This window comes from Ovis aries, chromosome 12 (assembly GCF_016772045.2).
Source record: "Ovis aries strain OAR_USU_Benz2616 breed Rambouillet chromosome 12, ARS-UI_Ramb_v3.0, whole genome shotgun sequence".
In the NCBI taxonomy this organism is placed as follows: Eukaryota; Metazoa; Chordata; class Mammalia; order Artiodactyla; family Bovidae; genus Ovis; species Ovis aries.
In genome coordinates, this window is record NC_056065.1 from 38,468,207 (window position 1) to 38,487,345 (window position 19,139).

At 45.5% G+C, this 19,139-nt stretch overlaps 1 protein-coding gene across 1 annotated transcript in view; it reads left to right on the forward strand.

Moving 5' to 3' along the window:
- The window catches only part of METTL13 (methyltransferase 13, eEF1A N-terminus and K55), a 32,963-nt gene extending 20,583 nt beyond the window's left edge, over positions 1-12,380 (forward strand). The window contains exons 3-8 of the mRNA XM_004013696.6: positions 1,096-1,295; positions 2,679-2,874; positions 5,014-5,181; positions 6,473-6,688; positions 9,314-9,445; positions 11,904-12,380. Coding sequence (XP_004013745.2) covers positions 1,096-1,295; positions 2,679-2,874; positions 5,014-5,181; positions 6,473-6,688; positions 9,314-9,445; positions 11,904-12,178 — 1,187 coding nt within the window. The 3' untranslated portion in view covers positions 12,179-12,380. The remainder of the gene's footprint in view (positions 1-1,095; positions 1,296-2,678; positions 2,875-5,013; positions 5,182-6,472; positions 6,689-9,313; positions 9,446-11,903) is intronic.
- The last annotated feature ends 6,759 nt before the right edge of the window (positions 12,381-19,139 follow it).

The window sequence follows — 19,139 nt, forward strand, 5'->3', positions numbered from 1 at the left end:
GTTTATGTCTTCCCATCTTCCATGGCAAAGGCCTGATGAAGTGTGAGAATGGGGTTGGCCTGAAGTAGGGAGAAGTAATACAGATAAGTTTAGGCAGGTCAAGCTGTTGTAGAGATGTTACTTTGTATCAGAGTAGTAGAAGCAAGGAGCCTTGTAGCCTGTGAGCAGCATGACCTGGGGAAGTCTCTGTGCTTTGCTGAATTTATGCAAACAGGACAGAGTAGCTGCTGAAAAAGGCAGCTCTGGGACCAGGCTGGTTTCCCTTCCTGGCTTAATCCCTTCGGGATGCTACTAGATGAGTTAGTGTTCTTTCTGTGCCTCAGTTTTCTCCTCTATAAAGTGACTGTCTTCTGTAGTTGTGAAAAGCATAAAAACTCTTAGAATAGTGCCTGGCGCATGATAAGTTTTACAAATGTTAGTGTTTTTATTGAAAGGGGTAAATGATACCAGATTTACCTTAGTAATAATCAACAGAGATAGTATGAGGAAATGCTTTCAAAAGTAGAATATTCTAGACAAATGTGAAGTATTGATACGTCGTGCTGGTAATTGGTTTCCCAACATGGAATCCATTTTTCCAAGTATTCTCTTATCCTGACTGTCCACCTGTGGGAACAAATAGCACAGTGGATGTGAGCATGGATTCTGGGGCTGGACTGCCTGGGTTTGAGTCCTAGCTTAGCCAGTTACTAGCTGCGTGAACTTGGGCAAATACAGTAACTTTTGTGTCTTAATTTTCTCATTTATAAAATGGAAATAGTAATAATGCTTCCTGTATCTTGGGCTGTTGTGAAGATTTGATTAGTTTCTGTTCGTAAACTGTTTGGAATCATGCCTGGCATATAAGAAATGTTAGCACTATTACTATTTTTCTTACACTTGGTACTCACCTCCCTCCCCTTACACGCCCACACTTTTTTCCACACTAGGTCCTGCCATGGGTCTGCTGGCAGTGGGCCTTGTGCACTAGGGAATTGATAGCCCCTTAGTAGGTCACAGTTGGAAGGGATGGCCTGGCTCTCTGCCACGTGGGTCATGTTTATTGTGGGCTTGAACATTTCCCAGGACTCCCTGTCAAAAAATGCCTCTTTCCAGTCCCCCAGGGTCGGGAGACAGAGTGGCTGTTTGGCATGGAGGAGGGCCGGAAGCAGCTGGCAGCCAGTGCAGGCTTCAGGAGGCTGATCACAGTGGCCCTTCACCGAGGTCAGCAGTATGAAGGCATGGACAGCATCCAGGCTGAGCTGTCGGCCAGAGTCATGGAGCTGGCCCCGGCCGGGATGCCCGCCCAGCTGCAGGTAAGAAGGCTTGGGTAGCAGCTTTCAGGGTCTCTGGAGAAGTCGTATCAAGAGTCAGGAAGGCAGAGGTTGTCTTGGAAGAGGCTAGGACTAGGGTCTGTGACCCTAGACTGTTCCTGGAGGGCATATTGGCAGCTAAGACCTAAGTGGGTAGAAATTATGTCCCAGGCAGTGAGCGGAAGGTGAGTGATTGCCTTTATTGAGACCCATAGTAGTATCTGTCTGCAGGGCCTCTTGGACAGCATGAAGGAAGTCCTCCAGCTCCTCACAATGTGGATTACTGAGACAGTTCTCCTAATGCACTTTGCACAGGATTTCCTTGGCTGTTTTGTTCCTTAGAACTGTCATTGTGTGAGGTAGAATGGGAAGGGGCCAAAAGAGCTCACCTTAATTTTCAGAACATTAACTCCGTGGGTTTGATGTTTTTCTAGGAAGGGAACTGAAGTTTTTGCCAAAATGGTGATATGGTATTATCAGTTGACACTGTCTTGTGCTATCCTGGTCATAAGACAGGGTGATTGACTTTACTGCAAGGACTTTATAGAAAAAGTTTCTGTTTCTTGATAGATGGGAAAGACAACCTACCTGGAGTCTTGGTGCTATAGTAACAGACCTGGAAGGAAGAAGCCAGTCTCCTGGGTTCTCAGCCTGTGGTTCTGCCCACAAGGCTGACTTGTGCTTACAGATTAGTAAGTCTGTGATGCTTCCTGAAGACTGGGGTTAGTGTCATTAGAGAGACCCAGAGCTTGTGGGAAGGTTATTTTGTGAATTTTCTCTCAAAGTTTGGAGTCCCTCATGATGATTAAATATTCCTGCAAGTCTTTAAAAAGAATTAAGTGTAAAGATTGGGAAAGGAATGGAAAAGTTTGAGGGAAATGTATTTTTTTCCTCATTTTCTTTTTTTCCTTTTTAGTAAAATGCAGGAAAAAGATGAGAATCACTGGGAGAAGGGAGAAATTTCTCCAAATTTGGAAAGGTTGCTTTGCACATAGATTTTGGTACCTTTATCCCAGCTCACATTCCTTCTCTCATGGTTCTGGTCCCTCTTCAGGGTTGCTTCTCACTTTCATTGTCTTGGACTGTTAAAAGTCCTTTTAGGAATTACTCTTGAGAAACTCCTGTTTTTCTTGTGGAGAACCAACTGATTTCACTAATGGTTTGGGGAATCTTTATTCAGTTGGTTTTCAAAAAGATGGATTAAGCTTTTTGAGATCTAGTCAAATGCCCCAGAAAAGTACTTTGACGGAATGGCGAATCTTTGGAGTCGTTGCTACACAGGACCTTGGTGTGGGGATTCCTCAGAGACACAAAGGCAAGGGATTAGACTTTCTCATCTTTCTCGATGGAGCTGGCATTTCGGCCACAGATCTGCTGTTCTTTCAGGTGCCCTTCCTGTCTGTGGGTGGGGACATTGGGGTCCGCATCGTTCAGCACCAAGACTGCAGCCCCTTGAGTGGTGACTACGTCATCGAGGACGTGCAAGGAGATGACAAGCGCTACTTCCGGCGGCTCATCTTCCTCAGCAACAGGAATGTGGTGCAGTCAGAAGCCAGGCTGCTGCAGGACGTGTCTCACAGAGGTGAGGCAGCGTGGACGTAGTGGCGGTGTCCCTGTGAATATATGGACAAGGTGGGGTGGCCAGAAAGACTTAGGAGCTTGGCGGAGTTGTAGGACAGACCTGGATATCTGTGACCAGAGGCACATGGCTCCGTGGGTCATCCTCTTATCTTCTGGGCTGTTAGAGTGTGAGTGGTGATGAACAGAAGGGGGGTCGATATTCTCTTCTTGAGCAAAGCCTGGCTGTAAAATGATAAAGAGGGGGGTGCGATGGTTTACCAAATAAATGTGATCATCGCCTTAATGCCTGAAGTTCAGAGACCACCTATTTTATGTTACTCCATATGTGTCTGTATATTAACTCAGTAGGCCTGCTCTCCTCCTTACAGGCACCTCCTAGCACTTGGTTTAGAGGATTGCAGAGTTGGTGGGTGCCCTAGATGTTACCTAGTCCACTGCTGTCCAGTAGAACTTTCTGCAGTGGGAAATGTTTAATACCCAGTGAGCTATCCAGTGTGGATGCTGAGCATTAGAAACATGGCTGGTATGACTGTTAAAGAGCTGCATCTTTAATCTTATTTATTTCCAATGAACTTATAATTAAATGTAAATAGACACAGGTAGCCAGGGTTACAGGCTTGGACAGGGTAGATCCAGACCATGTTCTCTAGGATCCCTTTTAAGTGATCTCTCATGTGCTCCTCAGAAACACCCCCTAAGGGGGAAAGCAATCGTTTGTTTCGCCTGCTGTTTTCTCCCATGTATATATCTATACTTCAAAAGCAATACTTGCTTATTGTAATCAGTTCACAAATCAGATGCATAGAGTAGAAGTGAACGCTCCTCCCCTCCACCTCTCCAGTATAACTTTCCTTTTGAGGCCCAGAGACTCAGGCTTGGAATTTGAAATTGGCTTTTCTGATTCTTGGAAGTTTCTTTTGCCTGATGACCATGCTGTTGTGTTGGCAAGGCCATCTGGAAGGAAAGTGAAAAGAGAGAGTTCAGAACCTCATGAGGTCCTGGGTGTGCCCAGAGCTCAGGGTCAGGTGACTGTCTGCAGGACAGTTTTCTGTTGAGGGGTGTCCCCTGGTCAAGTGCACCTGTGTTTGCTGGGTTCCCGAGCTGTCATTGGGTCACTTGAGGTACAGGTTGGTTCAGCTTCGTCTCACCAAAAAATCAGTAAAATTGCTTCAAAGAAGATATTCCCCTCCAATTTGGGTTTCAAGTTTTTTTTCCCCATTGTTGTCAAGATCCTAGTCTTCTTACCATCCTTAATTTTCATGGGAATGATTTTCCTAAGGGAGTATTGGTGAGAAGAAGGAGAATGTGTTAAAAAGTGATTTAACCTTTCTGATTGTTATGTTAAATCAGGCTGCCCCTCACACATCGCTGCCCAATGCTGCTGTGGAGTGCAGCTGGTCCCTAGGAAAACGGCAAAACCAGCTGTTCACTCTGTCCTGGTGCAGTTGAGAGAGTAAGGAGAGGAAATGTAAAGGGACCTTCCGTAGGATTTTCCCCTTCTGTGAACATTTGTGATGTCCTTGTCCACTGGGGTGGTGTGCATTACCATCTGTGTAATGCAATTGAAAGATGGTAGGTGTTGGAGACAGGCAGTCCCACATTCAAATCCTAGCTGCACTGCCAGATTTTCTATCTGCTGAGAATTGGAATAAGAGGGTTGTTATAAAAGCTACAGGAGTAAGAGTCCTGGTACAACAATTGGCACAGAGGCAGTAATTAGTAACTTTAAGTTCTTTTCTGCTTAAAAAAACTCATGAATAAACTCTGTGAGCGGCTTTATGTTTCCTAAAGAAGTACTAGCACCCCTCACTCAAGTATTCCCAGCGTTATCAGTTTTTTGGTGTTTTCTTTGCCACTTCCCTTTTCTGACACCCTGGCACATGTTAAATGTTGGACCACCAGCTCTTTGGGGAGAAAAAGCCATGAATTGTACTGTTCCCTAATTTCTGTACATGAAAATGGCCACCACGGACAGATTTCAAGCTACCAGCATGTCAGCCAGTTCACAGAATGCCTGCATATTTCACCATTGACTCCCGAGTCTCAATCAGCCAGCTACAGCACACCGCTGCTCGTGTGCCTTACTTTCCAAGGAGTGACGTACCTCACACAACCTCATTCGTCTGTGTCTCTGATCTAGCCCAGAAGAAACGGAAAAAGGACAGGAAGAAGCATCGGCCTGCTGATACCCCAGAGGACCTGCCTGCAGCCCCGGGGCAGTCCATTGATAAGAGTTACCTGTGCTGTGAACACCACAAAGCCATGATCGCCGGCCTTGCGCTGCTGAAAAACCCGGAGCGGCTCCTAGGTGAGGAGGTCGCCACAGCCTTCCACAGTAGGAAATGTGTAAGATTACAGATGTCATCAGAGTTGGCTGCCTTGCAGCTTAAGAACCATGATTACAGACCAACAGATGCGCACATATTCATGTCTTTCTTATTCCCAACTGTCTTTCTGCATCATTCATGAACATCCAAGTAACTTTTCCCACAAACTCAAATTGTAATCTTGAAATAGACATACATGCTGATATCTATATTTTTTTCTTCTATGCATTTATTTAAAAATTAGTGTAAAATTTACAGTTTTAAAAATTAATGTATAAAATATCTTCAGTGAAATCTATAAAGTGAATGGATCTTAAATTGTTCAGCTTGATGAATTTTTGCATATCCATATACCCTGTATCCAGATGGAACATTTAAAAATCATATCTCCAGAGAAATACCTGTGTGCTTTAGGAAAATTTCTGGCTTTTCAGTGATGCATTCTTTGAGTGCCAGATGTAATTCTTTCTTGAATTTCTGCTTTTAAAAAAATCCATAGTATAGGTAGTACAGTCATAGCCTTATCGCTGATAATAGGTTGGGATCTAACCACAGGAGCAAAAATATTTGTTTCTGTCCACTCCTGTAGCTGTCTTCTCCCCGAAGTCCCTGAGTATGTCCTGCTGAAATACCCTATACTTGTGGTCTATCTTGGTGCTGATGTGTGTCAGTGGATTCTCAGTTGTTACATTTAATCCTCAGGGTTTCTCTCTTTGGCGATTCTTTCTGGTTTCACATTTTCTTTCATCCCCTGTTTCTCTGAACTTGAGTGTAGGATCTGGGCCTTTGTTTTCCTGTGACTTCTGGAACTTGGATGGACTTCCTTCACTTGTTGGGTGTGTCTTATTAAAGGTAGCTGTGGCCTTTGAGTTGGAAGCTGGGCAGAGGGCATCACATCTACATGCCCTGTGATCATGGACAAGATGTTGCCCATTGTCCCTTCTGTTTCCTAGAGGGGTTTAATGATGCTGATGGTGGGGATTATTGCTGTAATGTCCGCTGAGGGCTTTGCGATGTTTAAGGAACCATAATAATAATATACTGATTGCTCTTCTGGAACTAGTAAAGGAAGGATCATGAGGCCAGGGTTGAATTTACATATATTAAATTGACTCCTGAATTTCTAGAAAGAGACAAGGGAGGCCAAGTCTCTAAATCTTGTATCTTCTGGCTAGAGTGAACAATCCGACTGTCTCTTTTGTCCTCTCTAAGGCTGGTGCAGAACTTTACAGTGAGCAGATGGTAACATAATGCTTTTATTCTTTATTACAGAGACCCCACTGGCACTGTTGGTGGTAGGCCTGGGCGGGGGCAGCCTCCCTCTCTTTATCCACGATCATTTCCCAAAGTCCTGCATCCATGCTGTGGAGATCGACCCCTCTATGTTGGAAGTGGCCACCCAGTGGTTCGGCTTTTCCCAGAGTGACCGGATGAAGGTCCACATTGCAGATGGTCTGGACTTTATAACCCGCCTGGCAGAAGAAGAAGGTACTGCTTTTGGAGAATTTGGAGGGGTGTTGAGGAAAGATTGATCCAAGGTTGTCAGGCCTGCAAGGGGCTGTAGAATTCATCTCTAAGAGATATGAGCATCATCCCAGTCTTTCACCTGTTCATTTGTTCCCTCATTTATTGACATATTTATTCAGTAAATATAGAGTGTCTTAGAGAAGGAAATGGCAACCCACTCCAGTGTTCTTGCCTGGAGAATCCCAGGGACAAGGGAGCCTGGTGGGCTGCTGTCTCTGGGGTCGCACAGAGTCAGACACGACTGAAGTGACTTAGCAGCATAGAGTGTCTATCACATGCTCAGTGCTGTTAGGGGTTAGGCTACGGCAACAAGTAAAACATACTGTTTTCTGCCCTCATCGTGCTGAAAAATCAGTGGGCTCCTCTTCTGAATTTCTTCTGACCCTGTGATCTTGCCACCACCTCATCATCCCAAGAGTCAGTGTCTGGAGCTGAGTGAGGTAAAGGGGAAGAAATGTTGGGGGTGTGTGTTGGGAGATGTGTTCTGTAAATCTTTCAGCTTTAGGTGAAGCCAGAAATGGAGTAAAACATCATTCATGTAGATGAGTAGTTCTAAGCCCCAGAGATGTTTGGCAATGTTGGCAGGCAATTTTTGGTTGTAAAAGCACAGCCTACCATTAGGTAGGGGTGCTTCCAGCATAATAGTGGGTGGAGGCACATGGAGGCCAAGGGTGCTGCTAAACATCCTGCAATGCACAGGATGGCTGCTGATGATAAAGAATGATCTGGTCCAAATGTCAACAGTGCTGAGATTAAACCCTGATGCAGGTGTTAGTGGGAATTCCAATAGCCCTGCTGCTGCTGGGATTAAGGCTCCATTTTTCTCTAATAATTTGTATCCCAGACTTGGACAAAAGGCATGTTAATGTGTTCTAATAGCTCTGCTGATGCTTCTGCAACTTAATGTATAGGCTCCTGGTGACTGATGTTTTACAGAGCGTGAGCCCCTTAAGGAGAAGTTAGGTTGATTCAGTCCTGCCTGAAACTGGGGAGTCCAGGCCACCCACCCTTCCTAGTCTGCTCATTCTGCCATAGTTGCTCTGGTTCTGGGTTAGAGCATTTTCTAGGAAGGGTGTGGCAAAACGGGATGCCGGGGTAAGTATTTTGGTGGTCCTGCTGCTGCTAAGTTGCTTTAGTCGTGTCCGACTCTGTGCAACCCCATAGATGGCAGCCCACCAGGCTCCCCTGTCCCTAGGATTCTCCAGGCAAGAACACTGGAGTGGGTTGCCATTTCCTTCTCCAATGCATGAAAATGAAAAGTGAAAGTGAAGTCGCTCAGTCGTGCCCGACTCTTAGTGACCCCGTGGACTGCAGCCTACCAAGCTCCGCCATCCATGGGAATTTCCAGGCAAGAGTACTGGAGTGGGGTGCCATTGCCTTCTCCGAAGTATTTTGGTGCAGGGATAGACAGATGCTGCCTTAATTGCAAAGTGAGCTGAACTCTTATCAGAGTTTCCCAGATATGCTCTCTGTAGCTGGGGCCAAAGTAGGGGCCCAGACCCAGGATAGCTAATACATGTGAAAGCACTTAAAACAGTGCCAGGCATGTGGTAGGTACTCAGTCCAGGATGTGCTGCTATTGTTAGGACCTCTAAACCAGATCTGAACAGCCCTGGCCTTTGTCGCTAACAACAACCTTTCAGGTTGTTGGAGGACTCAGTGCCACAGGTGGGGGCCATGGTTGTCCTTGAACTTTGATGAGCCAACATGTTCTGCTCTTGAAAAACCAAAATCAAATCTGTGCTATGAACAGTGATGGACATGCTGTAGTCCTAAGTAAATATATATTGATTATTGAATAATCATTAGCACCATCTCAGTTTGCTAAAAACCAGTCGTTCATATTGTAGGCCTACCCCTTAAAAAAAGTAACATTCCAGTAAGGAGTGGATCAGATTCATCATCAGTTCTTTCTCACCCATTGAACAAATGCCTTCTTTCTTGAGCCAATAATTGTTCAAGTAACTAGAAAAGATTTGCTGACTTTAATTTGAGAACATTTTTCTCCAGAGTTAAGTTCAAGATACCATGTGCTGGGTCAGCCCTTACAGGCAGAGGCCGCTGTTTTGTCTAAATCAGTGGTTCTCATCTCTGTCTTTTGAATCACCCGAGGAGCTTAAGAAAAGTACCAGAGGCGTCTCACTTCCCATCCCATTTGTTCTTCTCCACCCCAGGAGTTTTTAACTCTGTTATTCAGGAGTGGAGCCCAGGTTCTCTTGAGTATTAAGAATTTTCCCATTTGGCTCTAGTGTCCTGCCAGTGTTGAAAATCACTGGTATAGATGGACTCTGAGTAATGATCCTGCTGGAGTGGACCCCAGAAATGTGTGTCTGTAGAAGGGGCTTTAAAATGTAGAGGAAGATGAGATGATGGTGCCAACTTAGATGTGGGCACTCCCAGCAGAGCCCTGATGACGTAACTGCTTTGGACAGTGACTTTGGTGCCCTTAGGCACCACATCCTCCTTGTCATTCCTGTTGACTTAGCCACCTGTGCCAACCACAGGTCGCAGAGGAAATGTGGAGGAATGTGAATGGTGTTATTTTATCCAGCAAAAAACAGAGACTTGTCTGCTTCTCTTTCCCAGCACGGCCTCACTACGACGTCATAATGTTCGATGTGGACAGTAAGGACCCAACCCTGGGAATGAGCTGTCCACCCCCAGCATTTGTGGCCCAGCTTTTCCTGCAGAAGGTCAAAAGCATCTTGACTTCTGAAGGTATAAAGAACAGAAGGTGGCGAGGGAGAAGGGATGGGCCCTTTAGGAAGATTTTCTTTTTAATGAAAAATGCTCATAAGTGTGTAGCATGATTGGTTTCCCCAGATTGAACATACTCGTTTACCAGTACCCCTACAAGTCCTCTTACCTCCTTTCAGGTAAGGAAAGGAGGTGAGAGGACTTACCTGCACTGGGTCTTCGTTGCTGCGCTTGGGCTTTCTCTAGTTGCAGAGAGTGGGGTGTGCTCTATTTTGTGGTACGTGGGCTTCTCACTGTGGTGGCTTCTCGTGTTGTAGAGCACGGGCTCTAGAGCACAAGCTCAATAGTTGTGGCGCATGGGCTTAGTTGCTCCACAGCGTGTGGGATCTTCACAGACCAGGGATCAAACCCATGTCCCTTGCATTGGCAGGCAGATTCTTAATCCATTGAGCCACCAGGGAAGCCCACCATCCTCACTTCTATCAGCACAGCTTAGTTTTGTCCATATGGAATGTTCTCTCTTTACTTTCCCTCAACATGATGTTTGTGAGGTTCACTCATGGTGTTGTGTTGACATTGTTCCTTTTTATTGCTCTGACATATCACTGGGTGACTACCATGATTAATTTATCCGTTCCGCTGTTGGCATTGGGCTTTTTTCTTTTTCGAGGATTTACTAGGAAGTACTGCCATTACCTGCCTCTTGAGAAATCTGTATGCAGGTCAGGAAGCAACAGTTAGAACTGGACATGGAACAACAGACTGGTTCCAAATAGGAAAAGGAGTACGTCAAGGCTGTATATTGTCACCCTGCTTATTTAACTTCTATGCAGAGGACATTATGAGTAACGCTGGACTGGAAGAAACACAAGCTGGAATCTAGATTGCCAGGAGAAATATCAGTAACCTCAGATATGCAGATGACACCACCCTTATGGCAGAAAGTGAAGAGGAACTAAAAAGCCTCTTGATTAAAGTGAAAGAGGAGAGTGAAAAAGTTGGCTTAAAGCCCAACATTCAAAAAACAAAGATCATGGCATCCAGTCCCATCACTTCATGGGAAATAGATGGGGAAACAGTGGAAACAGTGTCAGACTTTATTTTTGGGGGCTCCAAAATCACTGCAGATGGTGACTGCAGCCATGAAATTAAAAGACGCTTACTCCTTGGAAGGAAAGTTATGACCAACCTAGATAGCATATTCAAAAGCAGAAACATTACTTTGCCGACTAAGGTCCGTCTAGTCAAGGCTATGGTTTTTCCAGTAGTCATATATGGATGTGAGAGTTGGACTGTGAAGAGAACTGAGCATCGAAGAATTGATGCTTTTGAACTGTGGTGTTGGAGAAGACTCTTGAGAGTCCCTTGGACTGCAAGGAGATCCAACCAGTCCATCCCAAAGGAGACCAGTCCTGGGTGTTCATTGGAAGGACTGATGCTGAAGCTGAAACTCCAATACTTTGGCCACCTCATGCGAAGAGGTGACTCATTGGAAAAGACTTTGATGCTGGGAGGGATTGGGGGCAGGAGGAGAAGGGGATGACAGAGGATGAGATGGTTGGATGGCATCACCGGCTCCATGGATGTGAATCTGAGTGAACTCCGGGAGTTGGTGATGGACAGGGAGGCCTGGCGTGCTGCGATTCATGGGGTTGCAAAGAGTCGGACACGACTGAGTGACTGAACTAGAACTAGAACTGCCGTTAACATTCTGGTAGATGCCTTATGGTGACGTGTGTGTACCGGTCTATTGGGCATAGATGTGGGGTTGTAATTGGTGGATCACAAATTATAAATTTATTCAGTTTGTAGATGCAGTCACACACAGTGTCACAAAGCAATTGTATTAATAGCAGTTCACATCCCTGCCAGCATGTGATGCTAGCAACCCCACATGTCCTGGACTGGGCAGTATGCTTTTTCATCTTCAGAGCCGCCTATTTTCAGATTAGGAAACTGAGGTAGAGACTTGCCAAAGTGACACACGATTAGACTTAGGGCTCCAACCCAGGTCCTTATGACTTAAAAAAGCTGGAGCTGTTAATCTGTATGTTCACCACCTCCCAGGTGTTTTGATTTGGTTTGCAAACAGTTGATTTAGAACCTTTATTGTTACAAATAAAGGTATGTATTATATATGTCAGGAATATAATTTTTCTCTGAAATTGATATTAATTACTTGGGGGTATTAATTTCTTCTTTCTCAAAGCAATTCTTTGTGAAACAGAGGCATGGAGAATGGTCATATTTGTTAGCAGCACAAGAGAGCAAGAAATGAGCCTGAAGCCTTCTTATGGTTCACGCACCCCCTACCTCTCTCCCTTCATATGCTGTGTGTTCCTGGCAGTCACTGCTGCCGCGGATGTGTCCCTTGCTCCACCTGCCTCCTGGGATCAGGAATGGCCATATTTCTCAGAGCAGAACCTTGTCTCCTGTGTTCCCTGAACCACGGTCATTCTCTTCCTTTCTCACCCTGCAGGTGTCTTTATCCTCAACCTTGTGTGCCGAGACTTGGGGCTAAAGGACTCGGTGCTGGCTGGGCTTAAGGCGGTGTTCCCCCTCCTGTACGTCCGGCGAATCGAGGGTGAAGTCAACGAGATCCTGTTCTGTCAGCTGCACTCTGAGTCCAAACTCGCTACACCAGAGCTCCTGGAAATGGCCCGGGCCTTGGAGCAGACCCTGAGGAAGCCCGGAAAGGGCTGGGATGACACGTATGTCCTGTCAGACATGCTCAACACTGTGAAGATCGTGTGAGTGTCCGGACCAGGCAGTCCTCTCAGCTTCCTGCCAGACTGACCTCAGGCTGCTGGCCTGCCAGGGACTGAAGAAATACAATGTGTATTAAGCCTCGTATTTTTCTTAGTTTCATACTCACCTATGTGCGCCCTCCTGCTCGTGAGATTGCCTGAAGGTCTGGGAGAATAAAAAAGTCTTTGCTGCGCTGTCTTCTTCAGTACTGCTTGGGTTGATCGCCTTTGCTTCCTGTGCCGTGTCCTTGAGTAGGTTCCCTGCTGGAGCTCCAGCAGGTGTGATGCCTTAACAAGTGTGTCCCAAGCTCCTTAGGACTGGAGACATCACGCGTGATTACCGGTTGGCTTTGCTTTTTCCCTCTCTTTGTCCTATAGGAACCATCTCAAGTGAGATAGACAGTAGAGCATTTTGTGCCAAAAGACTGTAAATAGGGTAGCCTCCCTATAGATGTGAGACAGATTTAAGAGAGTGTCTACTTTGTCTTCCTGGAGATGAAACTACTGCTGATGTGCTCCTACATTTAAAAAATCTGCTAACACACTCCTCTATTTTTTTCAATTTTTTATTAAATTTTTTATTTTACATTGGAGTATAGCCAGTTAACAACGTTGTGATAGTTCAGGTGGACAGCAAAGGGACTCAGCCATATACATATAGGTATCCATTCTCCTGTAAACTTGCCTCCCCTCTAGGCTGCCACATAACATGGAGTAGAGTTCCCTGTGCCATACAGTAGGTCCTTGTTGGTTATCCATTTTAAATATAGCAGTGGGTACCTGTCCATCCCAGACTTCCTAACCCTTCCCTCATCCTTCCCCCTGCAACCATAAGTTCGACCCATTCTAACAACTTTTCTCATAGCCCAAGCCGTCTATTCTGTTCCTCCAAAAGGAGTGAATGTATCTGGCCCCATGATCTCGTGTGTCAGAGTCTTAGCAGTCTGAAGCCTCTGGTATTGGTTTACTCACATTTACTGAGTGGCAGCTACATGCCAGACTCACTGTAAAAAGTTGTAGTGGAAGTAAAGATGCTTAAGAATGGCCAGAAAGCACAAATTAGTAATAAAAATGAACATGTTCCAGAAACACTTCTAAGTGAGTGATTCAATACACTGTCTCATGTAATTTCAGATAAAGGATAGTTAAACCAAAACTGCATCTAACCCAAATCTCACTTGAGCCAATTGAAACTATTATGCCAATTTATCTCTTCTAATAGTAAGTAAGCCAAGACTGACTTAATAGCAGTGCTATGGGAAATCCACCAGCCCAGCTCCTCTCCCCACAGGCCCTTTAAATGGACTCTACCCTCTTGAGGCAAAGCATATTTCAAACTGTGTTGTCATCCTTACACAGTTTGTAGCCCATGGAGAAGAAGTCCATATGTGCAGAATAATGTTTTTAGATCACATCCATTAGAAATACTAGGTCTTCTTCAGGAGAGGGTCTTCCCTGGCACCATGTAAAAGGAAGGTTATCTCTTGGCTTGCCTTCTACCCCAAGGGACTCAGCTTTGGCATCCTCCATCATTGTCTAGTTTGTAAACTCATCCGGTATTGGGATAGGTTATAGAGGGTCTGAGTTGGAGGGTCACCCTCTAGTGCTGTGCAGACTTTCAACAGCACAATTCTCTAGCTTGGTGGCATAGCCACCAGAATTACCAGAATGATAACAAAGTCTCAACTATGTCTTAGGAAGAGTAGTCCAAGGAATTAGCCTCACTGGAAAGAAGCATTTGGAGGTGGGAAGAGGCACTCAGGGGCGATGATAATCATTTTAAATTTTTGAAAGACTGGGTATGTAAGATGAGTAAGGTTGGTTACATGTGTCTCTCAAGGCTGAAGTCTTCCCTGGTGGCTCAGATGGTAAAAAGTCTGCCTGCAAAGAGGGGGACTTGCATTCAGTCCCCTGGAGAAGGAAATGGCAATCCACTCCAGTATTCTTGCCTGAAAAATCCCATGGATGGAGGAGCCTGGCAGGCTATAGTGCATGGGGTTGCAAAGAGTTGGACACGACTGAGCGACTAACACTTTAAAGGCTGAAGAAAGACCAATGTGCAGAAATTATAGTTGGGCATCTTTCAGCTTAATTTCCTAGAAGATTTGTGCCAATAGAGACCACTGTGTTCACCAGGACATGTGATTCAGACTTTTCTCAAACTGTAGACTAACTCTGCTCAGTGTGGCTCGCTAAGTTGTGAGGAAAGGGTTTTGTGTGTACAAGGCAATGCCATTGGCTGTATGCTATCTTTCTCTTTGGAGAGCTATTCACTTCTGTGTGGGTATATGTGTTTGTGGAGTATGTGAGAGTGGTGTTTCATTTTATTACATTTTTTTTTTTTTTCATTTTATTACATATTTTTAAAAACTGAAGTGTAACTGACAACATTATACTACTTTCAGGTGTACAGCACAATGATTCAATATTTGTATATATTGTGAAATGATCACAGTATGCTATTCACTTTTGCATTGATGCAAATGGGTCTTTATAAGAATTTTGCCTAACTTAGGCATATGAAGCACTTCCCAGGTGGTTCAGTAGTAAAGAATCCATCTGCCAAACAGGAGATAGGTTTGATCCCTGGGTCAGGAAGATCCCCTGGAGAAGGGAATGGCAACCCATCCCAGTATTCTTGCCTGGACAATCCCATAGACAGAGGAGCCTGGAAGGCTACAGTCCATGGGGTCACAAAGAGTGGGACACGACTGAGCGACTAAACAGCAACAAAGGCATATGAACTCTGGAGGATAGGGAAGTTTGTAAAGTCAGATTCCTTCCAGATCAGGCAGGTAACAAACGTGTGAAGTGAGCCAGGTGTAAAACAGAAAGGCTCGGATAAAGCCTACTGTGAACTAGAGAATAAATGCCCCATCGAAAGGCGGCAGCTGTTCTTCCAGCTGAGTGTTGTCTTGCATGAGTGTTAGATCTTTTAAGAGACCCCAGAAATCCTGAGTGGATATGTATGTGTGACTATTAAAGTGTTGGCCAATCAGAACCTGTCTTCAAGCCACATTCATCCAGTTGGCCAGTCACTTTCCACTGCATAGGATGGCCTACGGAGCACTTGAGAATCTGGTATACATACAGTGAGCATAAAACAAAGAACAAGCTGATAGCTACCGGTCTCAAAAGTCTGGAAAAGTTGCATCCTGTGTTATGACCTACATTTTCTGTAACAGCTGTTCTTCAGTGAGGCTGGTGTCCGTCACCTCTGGGATAGTGTACAATTAAAGTTCCCAGTTAAAACCAGTAGATCCTAAAGGAAATAAGTCCTGAATATTCATTGGAAGGACTGATGCTGAAGCTCCAATACTTTGGCCACCTGATGCAAAGAGCTAACTAATTGGAAAAGACCTTGATGCTGGGCAAGATTGAAGACAGGAATAGAAGGGGATGACAGAGGATGAGATGGTTGGATGGCATCACCGATTCAGTGGACGTGAGTATGAGCAAGTTCCAGGAGTTGGTGATGGACAGGGAAGCCTGGTGTGCTGCAGACCATTGGGTCACAAAATGACTGAGCGACTGAACTGAACTGAAACTTCCTAGGACTATCAGAGAAGTGAATGTGAGTATATCACATGACAACACCACCAGCTCCCCCACCAAGACACATTCTGCAACAATGTAAAGTTGCTGAGGCTGGCTGTAGCTACCCCCACTCTAACCCCAACATCAAGTTTTCAATGTGTGTCTCCAATCTGCCTTCATGGCTCAGCTTGGTGACAGCTACTTCTTGAGTCCTCTTCTTACAGATAAACCAGTAGTTCTCAGCTTCATGTTGATAGCAGAACGCATGGTCAGTTGCAAGTTCGTGTCTAGCTTTTTGCGACCCTCATAGCCTGAAGCCCACCAGGCTCCTGTCCATGGGATTTTTCAGGCAAGAATACTGGAGTGGGTTGCCTTTCTCTCCAAGGGATCTTCTCAATCCAGGGATAGAACCTGCATTTCCTGTGTCTCCTGCATTGCAGATGGATTCTTTACCGCTGAGCCGTCAGGGAAGCCCAGATAGGCAGGAAAATGGTCCCCAAAGAAGTCCTTGTCCTGCAACCCAGGAATATGTTACATTACTTGGCTAGGGGAATTAAGGCAGCGGAAAGACTTGACCTTACTAACCAGCTGACTCTAATATAAGGAGATTATCCTAGATTATCCAGGTGGGCCTAACATAATCACAAGAGTCTTTAAATGTGGTTGAGCGAGGCAGTAAAGCCTAATCAGTGTGATATGAGAAATGCTTGGCTGGCTTTGAAGATGGAAGGAACTCGAAAGCCTAGAGAAGCTGGAAAAGGTAAGAAAGCCATTTCTCCTCTAGAGCCCCCAGTAAGGAATGCAAATCAGCCAATAATTTAGTCAGAGAAATTTCTGACTTCTGCACTGTAGACCTATAAGGTAATAAGTTTGGGTTGTTTGAGCCACTAAGTTTGTGGTAGATTGTTATAGCAACAATAGGAAACTAAGAGAGCTGTGTGTGATACGAACTTTTAAAATCTACTCGGCCACTTTCCGATATGCAATACAGTATTATTCCTGGAGGAGGAAATGGCAACCCACTCCAGTATTCTTGCCTGGAGAACTCCATGGACAGAGGAGCCTGGCAGGCTACAGTCCATGGGGTCACAAAGAGTTGGACACGACTGAGCAACTAACACTAATACAGTATGATTAACTATGTTGTATATTACATGCCCATGACTTGCCTTTTTTTTTTTTTTTTCTGACTTGCTTACTTTTTAACTGGAAGTTTATGTCTTTTGACCCCCATTTTGCTACCACTGCCGCCTCTTTGTCCCTGCCCCTCTACCTCTGGCAGCCACCAGTCTATCCCCTGCATCTATGAGCTTGTTTTCCTGTTTTTAGATTGCACCTCTAAGTGAGACTACGTGATAATTTATCTTTCTTTGCCTGACTTATTTCACTGAGCATAATGCCCTCAATTTCCATCCTTGTTGCAAATGGCACTACTTCATTTTTTTTTATGACTGAATGATATTCCATTGTGTGTGTGCGTGTATCTCGTGTCTATGCTTTCATTCATCAGTGGACACTTAGGTTGTTTCCATGTGTGGGTTACTGTTAAACAGTGCTGCAGTGGACATGGGAGTGCAGCATCAGAATTTTAAAAAAGCTTTCTAGATGATAATGTTGTGCAGCCAAAGTTGAAGCCCACTGAGGAGTAGGTTCTATGAGTGGCTGTGTTCTGAGGTAAGGGGAAGTGTTAGTTGCTCAGTCGTGTCTGACTTTGTGACCCCATGGACTATAGCCCACAAGGCTCCTCTGTCCATGGGGATTCTCCAGGCAAGAAAACTGGAGTGGGTTGCCATTCCCTTTTCCAGGGGATCTTCCCAACCCAGGATTGAACCCAGGTTCCTGTATTGCAGGTAGATTCTTTACCATCTGAGCCACCAGGGAAGCCCTAACTGATGGGATGTTATTCTCATCACTGACTATAGCTTAGCTCTGAGATGCAAGCAGCAACTGTTACTTGGTACCTGGACTGTGGTCTCCCACCTTGTCTAGGAAAAACACCTTGTGGTTTGCCTCTATTCACATTCACAATACTCTGATATCATGTGTGGGTCCCCTCCCCTTCCCCCCCACCACCATACTTGACAGTTCCCCAACTCTGACACCAACTCTCATACAATTCAATTCAAACCTGACACTGTCTTTCTGGGGTTAGTGCAGACCACACAAGACTGTCCCCCGACTCTGCTTCAGATCCTGTCTCCACATTGCAAGCCCAGGTTGTTACCTGTGCTTCTGATCAACTAATGGGCTTCCCCGATGGCTCAGTAGGAAACACAGGAGACGCAGTTTCAGTCTCTGGATTGGGAAGATCCCCTGGAGGGGAAATAGCCACCCGCTCCAGTATTCTTGCCTGGAAAACCCCATGGACAAAGGAGCCTGGCAGGCTATAGCCCAAAGGGTCACAAAGAGTTGGACATGACTAAGCACGCAGGCATGGCAGTCTAATCAACTGGCTGTACACTGAGGTTCTTATGACCCTCTCCTCAGGTTTGATCATTGGTTAGAGTGCCTCACAGAACCCGGGAAAACAGTTTGCTTAGATAACCAGTTTATTATCAAAGAATACTACTCAGAACAGCCGGATAGAAACACTACAGAGGGCAAGGTTTGTGGGAAGGGGTGTGGGGCTCCATGCCCTCTCTGGGCAGCCTCCCTCCTTGTATCTGTGTGTTCACCCACCTAAAGGCACTCAGAGCCCTGTGCTCATGGGAGTTTTTGGAGTCCTCATGTTGGAGGCACCAGCGATTACTAACCCTCCATTCCCCAGTGGATGGGAGTGGGGCTGGGGGTGGAAGTTCCTAGCTTCTGTCATATCAAGGCTTTATTACCGGCCCAGGTTGTTGGAGTCTTTAATCAACAGAAATGAGTAGGAGGCCTGACAAGAATGGCAGGCAAGTCTTAACTGGAATTTGTGTCGCAGCAGGAGGGAGCGAGGACAAGTAACAGGTGCCTGGCTCACTCTCCAACAGGGCAAGCTGGTCTCTTGAAGAGGGTGAAGGTTGGGGCTGATTGCGGGTCAAGCTGGAGGGTGGCTTAGGTGGTCTGCCTACCCCTTGGTGGCGCTGTGTGCAGGAATCATGCCCAGTTCCCTGCTTCTGTTCCTGGCTCATCAGAAGCGGAGGTTGGGTTCTGGTCTTTTTGTATCTTGTTAATAATTTGCCCCAGCTGCACATGCAGGCAGTTATTTTTAGTTCCTTATAGTTTCTTTGTATTCTGTTGCTCCAGGAGATGTGTGTCCAGGTACAAGCACTGCAGTTAAGGATCCTGGGTCCCCCCAACCTGCCTCAGCCTGATCTTTCTGATGTCTAGCTCTCATCCAGGCACCTACCAAGAGTCACCCCTTAGAATGAAAACTTATCCTATCATCCAGGAAATGGTAGAAGTTTTAGGAACTCTATGGCAAGTACCAATGGCAACTCTCTATGGCAGGT